The sequence below is a fragment of the Polistes dominula genome, unplaced genomic scaffold, assembly GCF_049000335.1.
Source record: "Polistes dominula isolate Pdom_NZ unplaced genomic scaffold, Pdom_raw_medaka contig_77, whole genome shotgun sequence".
In the NCBI taxonomy this organism is placed as follows: domain Eukaryota; kingdom Metazoa; phylum Arthropoda; class Insecta; order Hymenoptera; family Vespidae; genus Polistes; species Polistes dominula.
The window spans coordinates 4,333,719-4,357,386 of record NW_028301152.1 but is presented as its reverse complement, the minus strand read 5'-3'; the positions used below and the strand labels follow the sequence as shown (position 1 = coordinate 4,357,386).

Sequence of the window (23,668 nt, the reverse complement as noted above, 5' to 3'; positions counted from 1 at the left end):
ACACTTTATAACGTTTTTGTTTCTTTTATTCTTCTCCCCAAGATTCAATAATAATTTATATTACAGTAATAGTAACTATTTTTCATGTCCATATTTTCACTCACCTTTTCTGACATTTATATTATTTTTATATCTTTTTTCCTAAGCACTATTATTACAATCATACTGATTTTTGCCTATAAATAGAATTATTTTATGAGCATTAAGTAGCATATTGTACAAAGATGCAGAGTGCTTGGTTTTACAAAGTTTCTATACGCTCGCATTAAAATCAAATTATATACTTTGTTCGCTTTGTTCTGAAAATGTCATTTCTGAAGATACTTAAATTTTAAAGATATAACAACCGCGTAAAGACACTTTGTTAGAAAGACAGATGCTTAAAAGCTGTAGTAATTGGTCTGGATGCTGAAAAACATCACTTTCATAGTGATCAATAATAAATTAGCAGTTTTGTAAACAACAGCACAATGCATTATTATGGCTGAAGTATTTTTATAAAGAAAATATAACTTTTCATTGAAATTGCATCTTATTTGAATTATTTTCCAAGCACAACAATATTTCACATAAAACGGTACGAACATCTGTTCTAAATTTGAGGAACTATAAAGTTCTTGTTCCATAAAGACAGCAAATACACTTGAAAACACTCGCAAATATTACGTTTGTATGGGAAAATACATTCTCTCATGTTGGACAAAGCTTGCAATATGCTGTACGTGAAATGCCTGGAACAGGCTGTAATAAGCTATTGTTCATGTGTAAAATATAAATCTGTTGCTCCTCTTGTAACAATTATAATATAATAAATTAACAGATCCTTTTTATATTATAAATAGAACTTAATCTTATATAATGATTGGTCTATTTAATTGGATAGACATCGTGTAAAATATAATTAGCTTGATAAAATCTTATTATTGAAAATTATGGTACCATAATCAATAACCCAACTAAAAAATATTTGATGTTACTAAATGAGATTGATGAAAGTTAGAGATGTAATATACTCTCTTTATTACACGATCGCGTACATTATCAATGACTAGTGAGCATATAATATAAGCGATAAATCATTAAAAGAGTTAATTTTACTCACTATTCAGTATACGTTAAATATAAGATTTAATTAAATATTTTATTTATATAATATAATTATGTGAGCAAGCCCTCGTATGAATAAATTTAACAGTATCTTATACTGTTAAACATTCAATTCTATATTTCTTAATTTTGTATTCTAATAAGTAAGAATCTTTTTGATATACATATCCATATATATATACATATATGTATATATATATATATAGAATGCTTCCGTTCCAGGCTACGTACATCATTATCACTTACAACTGTATTATTTTTCATTGGACACGGTTTGACGTAATTGTCAAATAACACTTAAAGGCCGTATTGAGTTTTCATATCTAAATTGCACATTTGAATTAGCCAAATAAGTTCAAATCGTGCAGTTAGCGAACAAATATTTCTTTCTGCTATAAAACAATTCCTTGCTTGAGTAAAAATATTTAATTCAAGTGGAATCCTCTTTCTCTGGTAGCAGCCAATAATCGTTCTTTTAAAATTTCTTCTGTAGGATATTCAGGCAATTTTAAATAATGTACGCAAGTATTAACGGAAGGATAACCACCAGACCCAGCATCTACTTTCCGTACAACTGTCAATCTAGGATGTAAATTACATAAACCTCCTGGTGGTAATGCTGAGCATCCTGTAGCAAATTGTAGGAAAGCTTTTCTCTCTGGACCAGTTAGGGATACTAGTACATTGACAAATCGTTGAAAACCAGGACTATAAAGGGAAAAATAAATTAATATCGTATGTCATTTCTTAATACTAGCTATTAATAGATTTTAAAAAATAAAAAATATATTAAAAATTATAAATAAAATATAATTATTTACCTTTCTCTTGTATAACCAAGTTTTGGTTCTGTATAATTAAGCAAATCTTCTTTCGTCCATTGTGGATTTTGTTCACCGCAAAGCATAGCTCTTACTTCTTCTGGACTGAAAGCATGTAATTTTTCCATGGGAAAAACTTTAGAGAAGCCAGATTTAAATGCTTCTAGCTGCCTGCAAATGCCTCTGTCCAAACAATAAGTGGTTGTTAAATCAGCATATTGCTTAGCATTCTCAACAGTTACAGGAATCTCTGATCCCCCTTCTATTAATTCCACCTGATCATGTTGAAAAACTCTCGAACTTGGAGAATATGTCATACTCAAAGCTAAATCCTCGATAGCTACTGACGTTCCAGATGGATGAGTGATACATAGTGATGCTTCTTCATCGGCAGAATTGCGTCCATCGGAAAGTGTCCTATCACGCTTAGCCATTCTATTTAATATTTCTTTTAAGAATTCACCTCTCACTGGATCGACAATAACAAGATCTTCAATATCCAGAAGACTACTATACCATGGAGAAGGTTCTAATGCTGAATAAGCTGCATCAGTTTCACCTTCCTCTGAGATGAAACTACTTGACATACTAGATGACATGCTCTCTTGTGTTACACCAGTTAAACCAATTTTTTCATTTACATTATTTGTAATATCACCACGACACATTAACTTTAAGAAGGGACGAGATAACGGTAGATCAACTAATCTATTATCTTGGAGAACTTTTGCCAAAAATACACCAAGGAACCAAAAATATCTGACAGCACGATCACAAGCTGCAGAATCCTGCGGTAGAGGAGCAGGAAACAACCCACTAGGGCGTACAACATAATATCCAGCTGGACGCACCTGTTCTCCAGATACACATGTTTGCTGATTATCATTTGATTCCTCATCGTCGCATAACCAAAGGCCTAAATCTTTACGTTGTAATTCTGCTGCTACTAATGCAAAAAATTCCAAGGTTGGTCCCAAGCCAGTACCTTCCTCGCCAACAAACTCAACCTCTAATATACTCTTGCGGCTTGCATGTACCTACATTAAATATTAGAAATATATTGTTAAGGAATTATATTAACATAATAATTGTTACAATTTTAATATACTAATACAGGGCATATAAGTTATTATACCTTTAATACTTGTTCAGCCCAGTCTAATAGTTTCTCTCCCCTTGGTACACTGACTCTTTCGTGTTTAAGTCTGCCCACTCGAAATTCGTGACTATCATCGCGTCGTGGACTTAATCCAGGTGCTCTCTGTCTTTCAAGAACAGCATCTCTTTGTGTTTGTAACCAAACAATAGATCGAGACGCACCAAATGCAGTGCAACTAAAGTATAATCGCCTAGTCTCAAAGGGTAATAAAAATGGACAGCTTCTTGCTAATTCTTCACACCAATTTGGTAATGCACCAGCAGCTAAAGCCAATGGGTCCTGAATTTGTTGTACTACTTTGTTTGTTATCTTTTTTGAGGTAAAATCATCTGGATGTACCCAGCACATTGCATCCTCTGATTCTACAATGTCTGATACATTGCTTCTAACATCATCACGAGTAGTACTCAAAACAAACACGTGTCTTAACAATTGCAAAACATCTTCTACAGTACATGCATTTGTATTTTGTGTAGAATTACGAGAATACAGCGTTACGATTGGGGTCGCTCTACCAGATGATTCTTCTTCTCTGGCTTCTTTATATATTATACTGTAAATAAAAATATTATTAAACTTTCGATAAAACAAAAGATTAAAAAAATTATTTGATAATCTTCATAAGTTATTAGGCACAGACTTCACGAAGCTGCTGGGTACATAATTTTGTATAAAATCTATACTTTCTTCTTCTACTGAGCAAATAAAATATTTAAAAAATAAATATTCATCTTACGTATATGTTGGTTCCCATATTCTTCTTAATTTTTCTTGACGACTGCCTAATTCTGTTAACTGCATCAATTCTTGAACTGCTTGGAAGATACTAGCGTGTGGTTCTAATAACGGCAACTCTACGTCTGGTATTCCTGGAAGTCCTGGACCTTTTAATGTTAATGAAAGTCTTGGCATTGGCAACGATCCGACTCGCGTACTTGTTTGTGTTTCACTACCAGGTGGTGGAACTTCCAAATCTGTTGTCTATTTATAACATCGTCTTATAATATTGCCTAATGTGTCTTATTAAGTATTTAAAAGAATAAAAAAAGATAATTTACTTGATTTATATTAGTTCTACCGGGTCTTGGGTCAAAAGCAGGAATAAGAGCAGAAAATTGACGTTTTAGAACGAATTCATCATCCCATGCTCGCCTTTTACTGTTTTGTGGTGCTTCTTCTTCCATAAACGCTGCTAATAAATTACGACTGACCATAACTTCTTCATACTCTCCTTCACAACCCTCACCTTCTTCTTCATTTTCTTCGTCATCTTCCTATATTAAACATATTACATTAATTTATAATTAATCATAAGATGTATATAAATTAATGACATGTTCGTAATAAATGTCATTAAAAATTTTCTCACTTCTTGATCATTTTCATCGTTATCTTCTTCTTCTTCTAATACACCATCTTCGTCATCTTCTAATTCGGTAAGAAGCGTAGGACCTCCAGTAGTTCTACCGCCACCAGCGCTAGAGCCTGCAACTCCACTGCAAGACTCCAAAAAATCTTCGAGACTAACCTGAAGCCACAACTACTCATTACATTAAGGAGAAAGATGTCATATAATTTATTTTTAGCTCTTTTACATTTTTACAATTATACTACTTTACAATAATAATGATACTTATTCGAAACAGATTAGATCTTACCTGTTCACTATCACTACTTGTGCTTGTAAGTGACATAGTAAGTCCTTGTCCTAATCCTGCTCCAGTTGTTGTTGTAACTCCACTACCAGCAACTTGACTACTGCTAGTCAAACTTGGATAACTCTGAGCTGTGCTAAGCAAACCGCCAGGGAAGTTAGGACTTAGTGCCAATCGAACAAGACTTGAAACTGAGTTGGGTCCGCGCGGATTAGAACCAGTATTAGAATTAGAAGCTATATGCTGTCCACCTGTAGGCCCTGAAACAATTGGTGCTTAAATGATGATAGCATAACTTATTGTAGAGAAATCAATTGTTCTGTATCCGGTTAGGGATATCTAATTTCTCCGTGTTGTGCCGATACCGTCTAAGATACGAAAAGATATATTCTTTATTCAACAATTTACAATTAATTACAATTAATTGTCTCGCAATTCACAATCTCTCACGCTCACTCTGATCTTACAAATACTCACACTAACTCACGAAATACACAAAACCCGCAAATACCCGTAGAGCTCATAATTAATCCCGCAACTCGCAATTGCACCCGAAAACTCGCTATTATTCCCGAAGACTCGTTATTCCCGAAAACTCACCATTTTCGAAGACTCTATTCCATTCTCTCTCGCACGAGTGCTCGCTATATTCTTATATGTTCGCGCCTGCGTCCCCCCTGTATCCCTGCATCTTTGGGAGTTAAACAATTTTCCGCGCCATTCTTGTTGTTTCTCGAAATTTTCTTGCTTCGTCACTATCTTTTTTGCACAAGCGAACACACGCACGCACACAATCATACTAAGCCGAATGTTTCACCCCACATTATTAATCAATTGTTTTTTACAATTAAACAAACTAATGAACGGAATAGTTCATTATCGTTAGTTATAATTTTTGACATGATGTAATTCATGTTTTGTGATACATCAAATACAAAACAAGCATGCTTACACACATTATTATTTATGAACTGACCTAAAGTTCGTCTTCTTGCCATTGCTGCAAACGTTTCCAGTAAGCCGGTAGCGGACGCTGGTTCCAAAGTATTGTTAGTGTCAGAGCAAGCAAGATTGGGCACAGACACAGACATAGGATTCGTAACCACTACAGGACAACCTCCTGTAGTATTTTGGGCAGATGAGCTAGCTTCTTTGTCCCGACTGCATTCTTTACCAGCTAGTTGGAGAATAAAACTGAACTTCATGAGTACTTACAATTTCAAAAGATGAAAACAAGAAAATCGATAATAGATTCTCTTCAGATTATGATTTATCTGGTTACTTAAAATTATATGCTAATGAAATTTCGAAATTTGGACTGTACTGTGTCTGTTGCATATGAAGTAAATATATTTCACTAGGGAAGAATGAAATAAAACATACCATCCGTGATACCAGGATGATGTCTTGGCACAGGTTTAATTCTGAGTGAACCTTCGTCTGTCTCTCCAGACACACTGATTCGAACAGGCACCAAACCAAGCAATTCACCACTCAGGAAGCTGTTTGTATTATTACGTAATCTATCAGCTCCTTCTCTCATACGATCTAGTACTTCTGCAGCTTCCAAACTTAATAATCCTCCACTAGGCTAAAATTTCATAATGTAAATAATAATATTATTTTATATTTTATTGCTATGTATGATCGTAACAATATATAATATTAAGATATAAAATATATATATATTAGGCTTATAATAATAAAGTTATATAAAGTATATAATAATAAATAAATTGTATACCTTATTTCCTCGAACAAATAATGATTTCGAACTACTAGAAGCGCGATTACTATTACTATTCGCTGGACAATCCGTGTTAAGAGCAAGACTTTCAACAATAGTAGCTAAATCACTTGTAACTGTAGTGTCGGGCCTTGGATGTAATACAACAGAAAGCTCCCCTGTTGAATTTGCTCCACCTTCTCCAGTTACAGCTACTACTGCTTCAGCACGAGCAACTGATAATACGCTTTCTGCTATCGATTCAGCTGCTTGCTATTTGCATTAAATAATTCTACTTGTTATCGAATTTTATGTTACCCTTATGAAAAGTTTATTATTTAATTACATATATTTTATCAAAATTATATTATATATTATACCTTAGCTGCAAGATTATCAGCACTTGCTGCTTGATCTGTAGAAGCTACTGAACCACGTATAGCTGTATCAGTACAATCAGGTAAACTAGGAGTACTACTAGATTTTCTTCCTGTTAATACTCCTCCACTACTTTTACCTTTTGCTCCACCATCCACGTCTATACAAGTACCAACTAATCTTAAGTCGTATTTGCCTTCTGCGCCCATTCTATATGAATTAGAGCCGCCATGGTCCCATGTTACATCAATCCAACCATTGTGCAGTTCTCCTGTTACTGTACCTTCACCTGATATTAAAAAGGAATAATTATTAGTTTGTACAGATTTTCTATCAAGGATAACACGCAAAATATAAACCTGGTGGCACACCATCTTGATCCCTCCACTTCCAATCCAATCCTCTAATGACTCTAGCACCTGCGACTAAATGCCTTAGAACCTGTGTCTTAATTAATCTTCTTTGCTTTCTTACACCAGCTTCTGCTTCTTTAGCAGCACGACCGAGATCTTCACATACACCAGTAACTTCGCCATAAACTTCAAATCCAGATACAGATAAATAATGTGTTTGACCAGAAGCATTTTTTCCAATTTGTTGCAATCGTAAATGACGCCATCCTTGTACTTCATCGCTTGGTGGCTCAAGAGTCCACGTTGCCGTACTACCAGGTTCGTTTAAAGAACAGTCATCCACATGAGCATATAGTGTTATCCAAGTGATACCATCTTTCGACGCCTGAATAAAAATTCAATAATTTTATATTATATTATGAATTTTTTCCATAGAGATATCTAGAAATATCTATAATTGTAATAAATTATAAAAAATACTATAAATAATATTTATTATTACCTGGAACACCCAGTTTCTCAATGCACTTCTACCATATCCTCTAGCATGTCTTAAGGTATAAGAACTTGGAATAACCCACACTCCTAAATCTATTGAAAACCAAGCTCTTTTATCATCATTAGTATGACAATTTAACGCCGAAGAATCTCGACTAAGTATATCCTCAAGATGTCCATACGGTAAATTCCGTCCATCGCTTGAAGTAACAACAACTAAACCATATTGGCCCGGATTTACCCACTCTGAACAAGATCTAGAAAAAAATAATAAAAAATAAATCAACAAATCTTTTGATTAAGTTGTTGCATGTGTTTCTTCTTAAGATAAGTGGAGAAAGTTTATTAATTGCTATTTACTTTGCATTGGTTCCAATCCAATATAATACACCATTTTCATCAAAATCATGTTGATATTTAAAAGTTAATCTATTGCCTTCTTTTAATTTTTTTACAAAAGTAAATGTTGATCTATCGTGATCGTGCCATTGTTTCGCTACCATTTTTAATAAATGATTTTCTAATTGCTGTATAGTACTCAATGGTTCCATCTTTAGACTTCTGCCGGATCTATCGATAAGAGAACTTTCTCCTGAAGCTTTTTCTAAGCGAAAACGTAACCTTCTTGTTAAAATCTGTGTAATAGAAAAATTTATGTCAAATATATTTGTTGTATATAAAAATATGAAAGTATAAAAATATTATTAACCTGAAGACCATAACCAGAACCTGGAGTATCGTATAAATAAACTGGTAATTTTTCTATAGATTCTAACACAGAAACAAGCTTATGAACTAAAATTTTTGCAGAATTATGTTCTCTGTTAGCATCTTTCGTTTGAAAGCAGCTTTTGAAAACGGCTATCCTCTGTAACCGCATCTTTGTTGCTTTGAGAGTTGGTGGCTGCGGTCCTGGTGGTGCAGCCAATAAAGATAATAATGTTTGTACCAATCCACTGGAGTGTAGCTCATATGCAGAAACTCTTCCCTCTTCATTCAACAATATTTTAAGCTCTTCTAACGAACTCTGCAATATAGTACGCCACTCGCGATTCCCAGACTGTTGCTTTTGACAAGCTTTCTCTATTTGGTTTACAATAGTTCCGAGTTTGGCAACTACTCCACGTGGCTGTGCTTGTGCAGCTTTAAAGTAATGTTCATAAATATCTTGAGCCTGTACTTTAACTTTTTGCTTTATAGCTTCAATTTTGGATCTTAATCTTTTTCCTCGTTTTCCAGCCCAACCAGCTGCAAATTCTGGACCTAAATAATAATAAGTAAATTAGAAAATATATACATATAATTATACTTAAAAATAGAAACTTTAATATACCTAAACTTGTTTCTGCTGTAAAAGAGTGCTTTGTACCACGATTTGATTCAAAAATAAAACCGGGAAGGTCTTCTTTCAAAATAGTAGCTTGTTGCTGACCATCACTATTGTGTATACATAATTCACTTTCTTTTTTACTAGATAATGCCCAATTTCCTACAACTAATCTAGTAGGACCAGGACGGGATAATACAGGTTGACTTGCAGAATTCGGTTTTACTTGACTACGTGTTCTCTGAAGTTTTTCCAAAAATTCACCGCGATTTTCTGCAATAAACATATAAACATAATTACAATCATTTAAGACCATAAACAAATACTTGATTTCTTATAAAGTAGAATGCATTGAAGAGAAATATTTATAATGTTTCCAGAAAGTGAAATTTTAAGTTGAGGTTGCTAATCTGTATTTGCGGGGTAGGAAATGTAGGCCCAACAAAGAGAGTTCTATATTTATGTACCTACCTTCAGTAGTAAGCGACTCTGTGTTCCTCCCCTTTCCTGTAGGCAGTTAGTAAAACCAGTTATTTACTAAACTAGACCCCTCATAAAAGTTAATCACAAATGAAAAAAATAAAACATAAATTAATGATTTAAGAAAGTGAAATTATATCATTGCGCACTAAGAAGGGAAGAAAGGATAGCTTCAAGAAAAACAGTGATAAAATGAACAAATTATTGGGTGAAACATCATAACATACTGTTTAAAAAATAAGCATCTACTCACCTGATGTATCAGTTCCACCTTCTGGGCTTCCACTAGAATACATCGTTGCTAATTTGCCATCAAGTATAAATCTAAACCATCCATTGCTTCCATTTGATAATTCTAAAGCAGCAGCATCTGACCAAACATATAAACAATCTCGACCTCTACAAATACACCAATCTCTCCAGTGATATGCTCTTCCAACTAACAGTTCTCGAGCATCTTCCATGGTTTGCTCCTGTCCTGATTGATTTTGTTCTGTTTCTGGTTCTGGAGCTGTTTCCTGTGGTCCAGCTAATGAAGCAACTTTAGAAAATACTCCAAGACGAGCAAAGTGTTCCAAAAATTCATCCTTTCCTTTAATCATCAAATCTTGTATCATTTGCAGAACAACTAAATGTCCATCTTCATCTTCCTGTTAAAATGTTAAATTATAAATGATTTATAGTATAAAAATACTATGAATATCTAAATATGAATCGAGCGAGATAGAAACAAGAAATACATTTTATCCTCACTTAACAAACGCAAACACTACACAACTTTTTTAAGCACTAGAGTACCAGCGACCTTTAGTTCTGTTTAGCTAAATCATATGAGACACAAATAATATAAAATAGACATTTTTCGAGCAGGAAGTAAGTGCACTTCTGTGGAGTTTAAGCATATACTTCAACTGCAGGATACAAACAGTCGACAGAAGTGGACAAATAGTTTTATTATTACTACAAAAGTCACTAAAACGAAATAAGTAAGAAATATTTATAAGCCCTTTTTTAGAACATACTGCCAGCTACCCAGTTTATGATCAGCCAATTATTTAAAATTTTTTAATATAGATATATGTAACTGTCCTCTTTTGTCAAATATTGTGCCCAAAAAGAAGTAGGACATCATGTTACTCATTGATGTTAGCACCACCGTATAAAGTCAATATTTTTGCATTTTGTATAACAGTAGATACTATGGTGCTATAAGACATTTTGAAACTTATTGAATATATAAATACATAAATATATATATTCTTTTTCTGAGTAGACGAGCAATACATGCGTAAGTTTGTTAGATCTCACGCTTTAAATAAATTATGATAGGAGCATTATGTTAATAATAAATATAAAGAGAATATTTATGTAGTCATTAATAAACTCAGCAGAAAAACTGAGTATATGAAAAGGATAAAGGAAGACAAAAGGGACGTTGATCTAGTGAGCGGCAGAAATATGGTACAGACGTTACCGTCTTATCAAGAATGTAGTTCTGGGAACTGGCAGACTTGCGTGATGAAATGCAGGGCAATTTGGGGCCAATGATCGGCTTGAGAGGCAGAGGCGGTGGCGATGGCGCCTTTATCTCAACCTCCTGTGAACAATCTTAACTAAATCACTGGCACTCTTTGCTTGTCTGTCTGTCTTTTTGTCTGTTTGTCTATCTATCTGTTGTAACGTGTTCTTGGGCTATTAAAATGATTCAAAGAGTCATACTTTTTAATGGCGTTTGCTATGGAAGTATTAAAGAATATCTAACATATACTTAACGTATAAAAAGAAATTTTATCTTACCTCATTATCTAATACATTTGCAATAACTTCCACAAGCATAGCACCACAGCCACCTGTACTATCTGAACCACACGTTTCAACAAGTAATTCTGATTGGATATAATGTACCATTTTTCTAATTAAACTTAAGCTTGCTTTTCTAACACTGGGGAGCATTGTTGATTGGAAAGTTGTACAAAATACTGGTAAAAGTCTTTTTAAATATACTGGAGCCATTTCGGGATCACCCTTTGGTTCTGTAAATTCTTCAGTTTCTGTTTCTGGTTTTCTATGTTCTTGATTTGGCGGTAACATCCACTCCCCAGGTGATTGTAATATAGCTGCAACTTCTCTATGACCTTCATCCACACGTTCTCTAGCTTTATCTAATGGAGTTTTTCCATCTTCGTCTCTAAGATCAGGATTTGCTCCATGTCTAAGCAAAACTTTTGCAATCGCTGGCCTTCCAAAACAGGCTGCATAATGCAAACTTGACGATCGTTGACCTTTATTAACATCTGCTCCTCTATCACATAAAAATTCAACCATTTCTTGTGTACCAAATGCCGAAGCCCAATTTAATAGTGTTTGTCCAACATCGTCCATAAAGTTAACTTCAATACCTCCAGAATCTATAGCTTCTATCAATGCATCTGTGTCTTTGGATCTTATGCAATCAATTAGTTGCCTATGAGACTTTTCACCTGCACTATCCAAACGCCTTAATCTTGGTAATAATGGTCCTGAAGAGCCTCCTGTAGTGCCACGACCAAGTGCTGATCTACCCTCAAACAATAAAACCAATAAAAGATCAACTAGTCTCATAGAATCGAGAGCACATCTTTCATCTCCTTTCAGGGCCTTTTCTATTGCATCTGGTAATTCTGAGCGTAGAAGATCATGAGTTATTGATGGCGATCCCCTACATAATGTAGATAGAAGACTGATTATAGTGGAAACTGAAGCACAAGACTTTGGTTCTGGAGTAGGAGCAGTTGTTGTAGCAGCAGGTAGTGGAGGTGTCTTTGGATTACTGGGATTTCCTGTGATAGATGTACCAGGCCCTGCAGCGTTTGATAATCTATATGGCAAATTAATTTAGAATATTCATTATAATGTATATAAATATATATATCATAGAAGATTAATTTCATATTTGTTATTAATTTTTACCTATAGAGAAGTTCAGAAACCAATCCATTGCAAGCTAATGGAGCAGGGTCAGTTCCTCTTCTGGAAAATCTATCAGCCAATGATGCAAAGCAACGAAGTGCACCATCCGCCACATGTGCATCCTCATGTCTAAGCAAAGTTGATAATGCTTCTACACAATCAGGCAAAGTTTTATCCTGAGGTTCAACTTTGCCACATAGACGAGTTACTACAGCCATTGCAGAATGTAATGTATCTCGATGAACGCGTGCTCCATGCTCTCTGATGAAACATAATGCACATGGAAGGCCTCCTGCTTCAAAAACAGCACCTGCTTCTCTTGCACAAACGAGTTCTAAAACCTACATATTAATTAAGATATAAATATTATTATATAAAGTAATTATAATTGATTTGACATGATTACAATTGATTTACTAAATGAAAAAGATTCCTTTTCTCCTTATTTATTTATTATACCTTTATGCACTGTTCTGCTAGGTCTCTACTAGCTCTGGAACCTAATCCAGCACCTGACAAACGACCACAAATCGCTTTTACTGCACCTTCCATAGCTACTACTCTGCGCGTACATTCTGCAGAAACGTCTAAATAATATGTTATTGCTCGAGCCGTTACTTCTAAGACACAGTCAGGTGCAAGTTCGTCTAAGAAAATTCTACATAATGCAGGCAAAAATGTGCGTGGTGGACAGCTGAAAAGTTAATAAATATTAAAATAGTCAACTAAAACAACTTAAATGAATAGATAAATCATTATTTCTTATAAACATTACATACCATTCGAAGCAACGATCGACATTATCAGACATAAGTAGTAACATGCATAGTTGTTCTAATGCAATTAATTGCATATCTCTCTCATCTCCCTGGCCCATACTGAGCCATTCTAGTAATGTTTCCGGATCTACGTCTGTCATCTAAATACAGATGTATGGTAAGTATAAAATATCATTATACTTTATGCCAATATAATAAAAGTAGGATGATATTAATGAAAAAACAATAAACTATATTCTCTTATATAAACCAGTTAGCTGTGATTGACGAGTATAATCGCCATAAAAAATAATATTTTATGTTATTGCTTCATTTTAGCTACACAATTTATGTACACTTGTCAAAGAGGTTACCACAGCTAACTAATTAAATAGCAAATGGTAACTATTTTCTCCGCATGACGAATGTATTCGTCAATCACAGTTATCTAGTTAATAATAATAATAATAATAATAATAATAATAATTATTATTATTATTATTATTATTATTATTATATATAAAAATTGAAATAAATAAACACTTTTACTGAACATCAGTCGACAATATTTTAAGCAAAAAACAAAGAAAGATTATTGTCAGTAAGATGTTATAAATAGCACACTTTGTTCTATCGTTATAAGATATATAGAATTTTAAATGCTCACCTTATGTCTTTTATAGCACCAACTAAATGGGTTTCAATCTGACGATCTGAAAATATAATATTACACTATACTATGAAATCAAAAATGACACAGCAAAATTATCTAATATAAAATTGATTTAGAGGTTCTTTTTTTTTCTTCTTTCTTTTTATCTTGAAAAGTAAAAATACGTAAGATAAAAATAATAAAATAATAAGTTAACAAAATAAATCGTATAAATAATCGTTATAAAATCGTATTTCAAAATTAAACATTTAATGTAACGTATCACAAATAAACACAACTGTTTCTTTCACTAGAAGCAGCAGCTCTATATTAAGACTCACTTTGACAGCTTTCTCTCTCCCGTGGTGTATATGGCTTAGGCTGAATGTTATTTTTCTAGAAAGAGGCGAGGAGGATAATTGAACGCTGCACTTGTTAAATGTTAAACGCGCGCTCTGAATAAGACTTGAACAGTTCGATAAATAAAGGCACGTGGCATTAAATGATAGCACGATGTCCTATATATATATATATATACATATATATACATTGGTACTTGCCGTTAGAACACAAAAGGGTTGAAAAAAAATTAAACACGACAATGGCAATCATTAGGAATGTTCTCATTCATCGAAATAACGTCTAAAAGGCAACCTTTGACCGTGTTACGTGCACAATTTTTGAAGACGAATCAAAGACGATTATCGGTGTCATCCAATATGCACACTATCATCTAGAACTTTTTTGCTCGCAAATATAGTTCGCGACAACCAAGATACCTTACCGTTTCGCACAGTATTCCATCCTTCGTAAGGGGTCAGGTCGCCATCCTTTACGAAACGTCTTGTTTCCCGACGAGAAAATGAATGCGACGACGTACTTGCTCCGTACTTTGTACGAACAAATTTATTGGCAAATCACGAACTAATTAAGTGCTCCAAATGAGCAAGAATATATTCTTATTTTCCGACAGAGTATTGTCGTATATGTCTCGCCATTAACATGACGTTCCGAACACTTCGGAATCGCGAACTAACAGCAGCGCTCCCAAGCGTTTTCAATAGCTTTCAACGCAACGATTGCAGTAAGAGAATTTCACTTAGGTGGATTCTCATGTATTTTCTCATTCCCTCTCTACCACTTACCTATACCATCACAGATCTCTTTATCGGTAGCAGACACAATTTCACGCCTCTTCACCATATGATTCACGGTCATATATTAAACGAGTATATATATATATATATATATATATATATAATAATAATATAAAATATTATATATACATATTTATATATATACTACTCGTTATCCTCATCTTACGATTATGTTCTTAGTTAATTTCTATTATATTTCAATATAATTGAAAAAATTCGTTACTTGTGAATAAATGCTATTCGAAATCGTCCAACTGGTAACACGCATTACGTGGAATTTCTATTGTTAATTCATGAATTTTAAAAGTCAAATCGATCCACTTAACTTTTTGCATACAAGGCGCTCCTACAAATCGATATCTGGATGTGGTTAATCGATTAGATTATTCGACTTGCGCGTCTGCTTAAATTACCGTTATCCTCATATGATAAAATTACTCAATCAGCAAGTTTAGGAATATTTCTTTATGCTATACAAAATATTTTTTATATGTAAATGTAATTCTGATATGTGAATGTGATTAATAATAATGAATTCAATCATTGAAAAAATATATAAAAAAAACATTAATTAATGTTTTTTCTTTTTTTCTTTCTATTTACAGGTTTCAATACAAGAACTTTTTTATAATATTTTCTTATAAAAATTTTATATATTTATCAAATAAACTTTTAAATCACTACTATGTTATATTAAACATCAATTTATAACAAAATTAAACTCTTTTCTTTGTCTTTTCTAAAAAAGTAAATAATTATTAAATAAAAAAAAATATATTAAATATTTACAAAATATATAACCCATTGCTTAACAGTTGGCAAGTACCAAATTTGTAGCGAGTTCTATTGATAACTTTGTTATTTTACAAATTTTGTAATTAAAGATCTAGTATATATATATATATATTTCAAAGTTTTGCACCTCCTTCTACTTCCTATTTTTTACGGCCTTTTTTCATCTTTTCTAAAACTAAAAACATTATTTATAATTTTATGATAAATATAAAAATATAGATAACATGATTATACATTAAAGAAAGGAACATACCTTTACGCTCTTTCACAATTTCGGCTCTCTTATTTTTCATATGTATAGGCAAATTGTCCAACATATTTTCAATAAAATTATCTAAAACTAAAGATCTGTTCATAGATGTAACAAAAACTCGACAAATTGGACATTCTCTGCGTTTTTTATTCCATTCGTTAATGCAATGAAGACAAAATGTATGCGTACAATTTAAAGTTGTTGCATTTATAAATAATTCAGAGCATACACTACATGTCAATTGTTCATCCATTATAGTACTAACTTTGTTCATCGCATCTTCGAATGTTATGCTGTTGTCTTCATTAGTTTCTGTTAAATCTATAGTATCTATGATGCGCGTTTTTGAAGTATCCACAACTTCAAGTAATACGCAGCTGTCTTTCATAAACATGCTAGTCCCGGGTTCTTGTAATTTTGGAGAAGAAAAAAAATAAATAAAATAAAATATAAAATAAAATATTAAAAACAAGTAAAAATTATTTAAATATCTATCATATATCTTATTATTAAAAAGAAATACCATTTTCTGATCCTGGAGATTCTGATTTTATTTTTTTATCTTCTAAAGCTTGTGTAGTTTCTTTAAGCTTTTCTTCTAACTGAATTTTTTCAGTTAACAATCGCGCTTGAATGGTTTTTTCTTTTTTTACTCTGTCTTTCATCTTATTCTTCCATTCTGCTTGCACTTCTCTCCATTTTGCAATTCGTTCTTTCATTTTAACTTCCAGCAATTCTTTTTCTTGTTTACTTACATCTAGTGCCTTTTGCCACTTTTGTCTCTCTTCATTTAAACGTGCTTCAAACAAATTTTTTTCATTTTCTAATTTTTGTAGTATTTCAAGATACATATTTTGCAAATGTTTTTCTTGGTTGTTATTGGCTATTATTTTCTTTTCTAATTTTACAATCTGATCCCTTAAACATTCTTTATCATCTGGTACTATATCCGATTGTGTTAACAAATCATTCAATTTTTGTTTTAACTCTAATTGATGGTTTTGCTTATTTTCTAATCTATCTTGCAATTCTTTATTTTGACTTTCTTGATTGTTAACAAATGTTTTTTGTTGCATCAAAACATTGTTAAATAATTCTTCATCAAGTTTCTGCTTTTTAGAACAAGTTTCTTCCGTAAGGTTAAGAGTAAACACATATTTATAATCGCTATTAGTACTAAGCTGAACAATATCTCCAACTGAAAGTTTGCGTTTACTTCCTGATTCAAGAAGAACATCATTAACAAATGTATAACTAGAACTCAAATCCTTGATGGTCCATTCGCCATTCCCTTCATATCTTATAATACAATGTTTTCTGGATATTGATGTATCTAATATAATTTCATCATTATCTTTTCCTCTTCCTATTTTAAACTGTTCAAAGAGATAATTTAAGAATAAATTTCTTAGTAAGAAATTTATTAATAAAATAAGATTATACAAGGACTAATTAATTATAAAATAACCCAAAATAATAAGTTATTACCTCAGATTTATCGATATGAATATCAGGTGTCGTAGACTCATTCTTATTTAATCTCACTAATATCGGTTCCAGAATTTTTACCTCATTATCTGGAATAAGAGTTCTTTTCATGTTTGAATGATCCATTTTTACAAGAAACTTTGTAGACAAATATAATACAAAAACATCGAGTATAGGTTATGTTCTTTCATCAAATTATTATATTTTTCTTGGTTATAATTTATTCACTCGTTGATAATTAATTATAATACATATCATAACTAAATATTTGTATACATGTTATTCGGCGAGAAAAAAGTTAAACTTTCCTAATTACTAACTATATTTAATATGAAAAATTTAAATGGTAGATTATTTTATATTCTGAACAAAAAGTGTTTCTATTTTTTTTAACATCGCGCCATCTGGTAGAAAAAAGTTAAACGACGAGTCTCTCAAAAAACTGCCTTATCATAGAAAGCTAACTTAATCGGTAAACAAAAATTGATTATATCAATATATGTACCTATAAAATTTAACTAAAGAATAGCCTTCAGGCACTATGTTCATTTTGTTATTAACTTCCCAATAATTCACATTCTCAGACTGTTACGCCGGTTTCTCAAAGAGTAATTAGTTTTTCATCGCTCCTCAACGAAAGGGTTAATTTGTCCATAATTAATTAAATTGCTAATGCAGGATCACCCAAGAACCAATGGAAAAAGAAAAGTAAATTTTCCCCTAAAATTGGATTCCAAAAATAAGGAACGTAATTAATTTTCACAACATTAAAAATAATTTCATAAGAATTTCAAATGTTATAACGACTTATATGTCTTTTAATTTCACCCGTTAAATTCAATCCATACAAACTTTGTAACGTAAATTATACGTTACGAATGTATTATTATATTTATGTATTTATATACATATACAGGCAAAAATAAACTCAACATTGTATTACAAGTTCTGAATGATAGCGAAGGTTGTGGTAATTCAGATAATATTTATTTGATAAATATATAATACATTAAATTTGCCAGCACATATGAGAGAAAAAAATACTTCTCTGCGAATAATACTTCCGTTTATCGCTAAGCTACTGCTACCGAATGTAATCTCTGCAGTTTTTCCAAATAGAGCAGATTAGAATCAACTTTGCATCCATTCGATTCTCGTTTCAGCTGGCGTGATTTAAACCGATACACAACTTCGATAGGCTTATACATTTAAATTTATACCGATCTCGTCAAAAATTTCAACGAGTTCGCACCGCTGTTAGTGTATTAGCCTATCGTATCGTATTACGTATAAGCTTATCGAAACTGTAACACGGATAAATCGAACGATAACATAATTATTAGGTTCTTTTTTCTTCCTTTTTCTTTCTTTCATCATGAAAAGATGAACAGCGAATACTGCAATGCACAATCGTTTCAAAGTTATCATCAAGAAGAGTTTTTCTTTTTTTGTAACACAAATCTACTTCAAACCCAACCTTATATTCACCATTCAAATTTAAAAGACCATAAGCGATCCTTTAAAGAAATGGCATTGCGATATTTCGCCGCTCTTTTTAGGCTGCGGCTATAATGAAAATCTGCCATATTAAATGTAAGCGCAGCGAATATTTTTTATCGATGATTTGGGAGGAAGGAAACGGTATATGATGTAATGTTCTCGGCTATATACAATTGTGATAAAAATTAATTAATTTATAAACATCGTTGCCTATTTACAGACTTAATGTAATCGCATTCTTATAAAACGGACATGTGTAAAAGTGACACGAATTAAATAAGTAATGGCCCAGACGACCGAAACGTATTTTCTTCTTATACATGATTAGATAAATCCGTTGACATGTACACATCCTTGGGCCAAAAGTATTAGGCACCTGTATACATTGTAAATAATAGAATGTTTTCTTTGTTTTTTTTTTTTATTAGTGAACGAGTAGATTTTGAAGTAGAAAAGAAAAAAAAGGAAAAATAAACTAGAATGAAAAAATAATATAATATTTTGCAATTAATTACAAGACTCATCAAGGGAAACAAAAATCAAGAAATTCGTTTCATTTATCATTTTATATGTTAATAATTATGAATGTCTAATGGTTTTACACGATACTCTTGTCCATGACACAAATACGCGGTCAACTTTATTTAAAAAAACGAAAAAATAAAAACAAAAAAGGGAAAAGAAAAACCAAAAAAACTTCCTATGAAGTCATAACGAAAACATATAAGAATATAGAAGTATTTGATATTGATGGATATCGAATATCATGTATATATACGTCCACAAACATTCAACTTTAATGTCTGGCTTCGTACGTGTATTTCTCTTCACATCTTCGATAGAAAGATTCTGAAGAAAGAGGGGTGTCAAAAGTATAAAAATGCAACCACGTAAAAGAGAAAAAATACGAAGGGAGACGGGGTCGATAGGCAGGGCAAGCGAAATGCCATCCTTACGGTCTTATGAACAAAAATCTTGGCTAATTTGTGTATTAATTGATGGGTTTTCCCCAAGCAAATTGCATGGGAAGACGAGGTATATCGCTGCTTGTAGAAGATTCGTCCTCGCTGCTGGAAGCAGATGTCTCTTCAGAGATCATGGCTTCGCCGCCAGCTTCCTGAGGTGTCTGGCCAGGGTTGCAATCTTCGGCAGCTGCGGCAGCGGCAGCCGCTGCAGCTACGGCAACTGCAACGACGGGATTGGCTGGAGCTGTTGACGAGGATGAAGTAGTTGATGAGGAAGATGAGGAAGAAGAGGTTGAAGAAGATGACGGGTCGCTCCTGGGCCTTCTTCGTGAGTTAACTGGTGTAGAGGAATATGGCCAGCTCGAATCTTCGGTTCTCGCGGAATCTGTTACGGAGATACTTTTGGATCTGGCTCTCGAATCAATACTAGTTCTTCGTGGCGTGAGCCTCAAAGAGCCTTGTCGAGATACCGACAAGGAACCCTCCGGTGTTAATAGCTTCGGTGGTGCGTTTACAGGTGTTTGTGCTTCGTCCAAGTCAAGCGTCCATGAGACCGAATCGCTTTTCTCAACTAAAAACTTAATCATAGAAGAGGATTGTTGGGTATTCTTGTCGAACGATATCGTATGATCTATGGGTTCAGGACCTAAGGATCTAGACAGTCGTGGCGAGACTAATTGATTCGCCAGGACTGTTACTACCTCGTTTTTTTGACGTAACCTCCATTGTAATTCTTCGTTACGTTGCAAAAGACGTTTATTTTGTTTAGAGACCTGATGGATCGATTCGTGGAGCATTTCGTTGTTATGAGAGATCTGTCTTTCCATTGCCTCCTTGCACTGAAGCTGAGCCTTCAAATCTTCGCATCTCGCTTCAAGCATCTCTACCCGTTGCTGTAATATGTCCTTGTCCTCGATCTCTCGGCGTATGCCGTCCAGTTCCGATCTCAAGGCTGCGTTCTCTTGACTCTTCAATTCCAAGACAGATCTCAAGGACTCGACTTCCGCCGCCAAGGCTGCACCTTGATCGTGTACGACCAATCTTCTTTTGGTTTCTGAATCTTTGCGCATCAATTCGGCCTCATGTTCGGATCGTAGCCTCGCGATCGCTGCTCGGTGCTCCTTTGTCGCTTCGTTCAAACAATCGTTTAGCCTGAACTCGCACTTCTGTCTCTCCTCCTGGAAATTGTTTTCCAAAGATGCCAGCTGTTCCGCGTGCCGGCTCTCCACTGAAAAATATCAAAGAGAGATTCGTTCTTGATAATCATGTCTAAGATGAGAGATTGAAATAAACGAAACTGAGCTGAGAAAAGAACAAAAGCGATAGAAAAGACAAGAACGGATGGATCACACGTTGGCCGAGCGTGCCAACCTATAATTAACTTTTCTTCGATCGACGTTACGAGCTTGTGTTCGTTGGAAAGCAAATAACCCTTTTTAAACTTTGATATCGTCGTTACCATATAGTCCTGTTTTTTTAAAGTTTATTCGAAACCGACCCCGACGACATAGCGGATAAACGTGTGATGTGCGTAGGCATGGCAAACCCGTTCATTTTAATTAACAATTGCTCCAATTCGTCCGCTCACCGCTCACACCGGCATTATGACCATTATGCTTGTTACGATGCGAGCATCATAATGGCATAATGCTATGTGCCATGCGATAAAGAACGATAAAATCGTTCAGAAATTATGAGTCATTCGGCTACTAAGTATAGCGTTTACTCGTCGAGTAATTTATAGTCACGAAACGGACGAATCTATTCTCTAATGATTGTTATTGATAAAATATAAAGAAAATGACAAAATGAATAAGTCAAAAAAAAAAAAAAAAGATTAAATTAAAGGGAGCAACGCCCTCCTCTCTTTCTACTATTTTTTCTTAATTTTTTCCTAATTTTTTCATATTCACTCTGGCTCGACGTCAAATCGAGTTATTCTAAAAATATGTATAGGGCTATAATGTAATATTTTGGAACGACGGAGTTCGCGGTTAGTTCTGGTGTTTGCGAATTGCGTCACGAGAAGTTTTCGCCGTAACGAGCCAGAATACGAACGGAAACACAAATACACTTGGCACAGTCTTACGGTCTTCACGAAGCTGATCCAAGGCTTTACAATGATCTTTCCTTGCTGCGTTCAATCTTTCCTCCATGTTAATATGTCTCGCTCGTAGCTCGTCCACATCCGAGCACGCTGCTAACCATTCGGTCTTCATATTCTCGTAATTTTTCTTCAATTTTGGCGTTGAAAATGCATCCAGCTGAAAGAATGTGAAATCATATATCAACAAGTGTTTATCGAAAAAATTAAAGAGTATTTTTATTGCTCGCTCTCTTAACACGCTTATGAACAACAATATCATTACCGAGATTAGATCTTTACGTTATTAACATTACTAATTACAACAGATATGAATAGCCTCTGAGAAATCAAATAAATAATGTTTAGTAGATACCAATCGTATCCTTATGAAATTGAAAACAATTCTTCATTCTCTTAACCTTTAATAGATTCGTATATAGAAAATAAAAAGAAAGAAAGAAAACGAATTTAATTGTTATAAATAGAAAGTTATGAATTCACTTAGTTAGTTAATTGAAAATTGAATTAGAGACTTCGTTACGCTCCAAATATTAGATTCGATTAAATTCGAATGAAACTTACTTCATATGCCAAATATTGTACGGTGACGGATAAAGCTTGGATGACCTGCTCAGCCCTCTTAACGTGAAAAACATCATAGGGTACGTCTGTTTGAGCGGCCTGATCGCAAGTTTCGATGGTGTTGGTCCTTGATACAGCATAGCCGTTTGTGTTATCTGTAACCAATGTCACCGGTGCCATTACCGACAAAGGTGTTGTTCTCCGACGTTAGAAATCGGTCCTTCGAAAATTTTAAGATTTTCTCGTCTCACGAGCATCTTCCATGATATTTTAGCCCAGAATTTTTAAATTCGTTCATCGAGTTCGTCGAAGAGAAAGTTCATCCAACCGATATCGTCTTCGAACTCGAAGAAGATTTGAATTTTTTAAAATCATCATGACAATCATTTTTTCTCGAAAGAAATCAAATGTTTAAATAAGATAAATCGATTTCAATGAAAATCTATCTATAATTAATCTCGAGAAAATGAAAACGAATAGTTAGACCAGGTTACTTTAATAAAGGGACAAAAACAGCATTGGGCCAACAAATCGATCGACACGCGACGAAGATTTTTGGTCTGTTTACGTCATCGATAGAGCTTCATTCTCTTGAGACGATGACGAACGTGAAAGCATGCACGGTATTATGATCCTCGCACCCCGCTTGCTTCTTCATATTCCCCGATCGCAATTCTTTGCGATCGTGTTGGGGAAAACTGACTTGAAAAAAGTCAGCGCACTTAAAGGTCGGATGATCTTGATCGCTTTACTCGTCCAAGAACGCTCGCCAGTCCCGCCGAAGGCATACACTGGGTTAAGGTCGACTGTCCGATGAGACCAAGAAAGATAGATCGAGAACGAGAGAGAGAGAGGGAAAGAAAGACTCTCGGAATCGTGGAAAGTCTGCGAGGAAACCAAAGACGTCTCTGCGATCACCTTGGCTCGACTATCGGAGATGTTTTGTACATATGTACTTCCTTCCTTCCTACTAAGATTC

At 33.8% G+C, this 23,668-nt stretch overlaps 3 protein-coding genes across 18 annotated transcripts in view; all 3 read right to left on the bottom strand.

Moving 5' to 3' along the window:
- Position 1: 1 nt before the first annotated feature.
- Positions 2-14,868, bottom strand: Ufd4 (ubiquitin fusion-degradation 4-like). 11 transcript variants are annotated; one of them, XM_089178091.1, is made up of 25 exons: positions 14,648-14,790; positions 13,879-13,924; positions 13,233-13,372; positions 12,913-13,147; positions 12,454-12,794; positions 11,302-12,361; positions 9,758-10,154; positions 9,496-9,531; positions 9,031-9,297; positions 8,407-8,960; positions 8,058-8,332; positions 7,702-7,954; positions 7,206-7,584; positions 6,986-7,135; positions 6,849-6,910; positions 6,487-6,741; positions 6,126-6,333; positions 5,719-5,919; positions 4,746-5,002; positions 4,457-4,627; positions 4,146-4,361; positions 3,824-4,068; positions 3,064-3,640; positions 1,929-2,965; positions 2-1,815 (listed from the first exon to the last, which is right to left on the bottom strand). In XM_089178091.1, exons 3-25 carry the CDS (start codon positions 13,370-13,372, stop codon positions 1,533-1,535), a joined length of 7,599 nt encoding a protein of 2,532 aa, XP_089034217.1. In that variant the 5' UTR covers positions 13,879-13,924; positions 14,648-14,790; the 3' UTR covers positions 2-1,532. The 11 variants fall into 11 exon arrangements, with proteins under 11 accessions (XP_089034217.1, XP_015172358.1, XP_089034214.1 ...); XM_015316872.2 differs by adding an exon at positions 14,205-14,259 and having other exon boundaries at positions 6,849-7,135; positions 14,648-14,688; XM_089178088.1 differs by having other exon boundaries at positions 4,457-4,615; positions 6,849-7,135; positions 14,648-14,867.
- LOC107064290 (uncharacterized) lies at positions 14,648-18,365 on the bottom strand. Its single transcript, XM_015316768.2, has 4 exons — positions 17,557-18,365; positions 16,592-17,444; positions 16,069-16,476; positions 14,648-15,990 (listed from the first exon to the last, which is right to left on the bottom strand). The coding sequence occupies exons 1-4, from the start codon at positions 17,680-17,682 to the stop codon at positions 15,956-15,958; spliced, it is 1,422 nt and encodes a 473-aa protein (XP_015172254.2). The 5' UTR covers positions 17,683-18,365; the 3' UTR covers positions 14,648-15,955.
- Positions 18,366-18,521: 156 nt separating this feature from the next.
- Positions 18,522-23,668, bottom strand: part of toc (toucan) — a 43,002-nt gene continuing 37,855 nt past the window's right edge. For all 6 annotated transcript variants that reach the window (XM_015316762.2, XM_015316764.2, XM_015316763.2 and 3 more), the window contains 3 exons: positions 22,690-22,844; positions 22,111-22,285; positions 18,522-21,249 (listed from right to left, as the gene is read on the bottom strand). In XM_015316762.2, the coding sequence (XP_015172248.2) occupies positions 20,048-21,249; positions 22,111-22,285; positions 22,690-22,844 (1,532 nt within the window). In that variant the 3' untranslated portion in view covers positions 18,522-20,047. The remainder of the gene's footprint in view (positions 21,250-22,110; positions 22,286-22,689; positions 22,845-23,668) is intronic.

What these genes read in the sequence shown, in the direction of transcription:
- Ufd4 (XM_089178085.1), bottom strand. Translation starts at nt 13,372, where the DNA reads ATGACAGACGTAGATCCGGAAACATTACTAGAATGGCTCAGTATGGGC. An exon ending in TGAGAAACTGGGTGTTCCAG is followed by an intron (nt 7,585 to 7,701) that starts GTAATAATAAAT and finishes ATTTTTATTCAG; the next exon opens with GCGTCGAAAGATGGTATCAC. An exon ending in GGCAAGAAGACGAACTTTAG is followed by an intron (nt 5,003 to 5,718) that starts GTCAGTTCATAA and finishes CAATTGTTTCAG; the next exon opens with GGCCTACAGGTGGACAGCAT.
- LOC107064290 (XM_015316768.2), bottom strand. Translation starts at nt 17,682, where the DNA reads ATGGATCATTCAAACATGAAAAGAACTCTTATTCCAGATAATGAGGTA. An exon ending in TTCATATCGATAAATCTGAG is followed by an intron (nt 17,445 to 17,556) that starts GTAATAACTTAT and finishes CTCTTTGAACAG; the next exon opens with TTTAAAATAGGAAGAGGAAA. An exon ending in ATCTCCAGGATCAGAAAATG is followed by an intron (nt 16,477 to 16,591) that starts GTATTTCTTTTT and finishes CAAAATTACAAG; the next exon opens with AACCCGGGACTAGCATGTTT.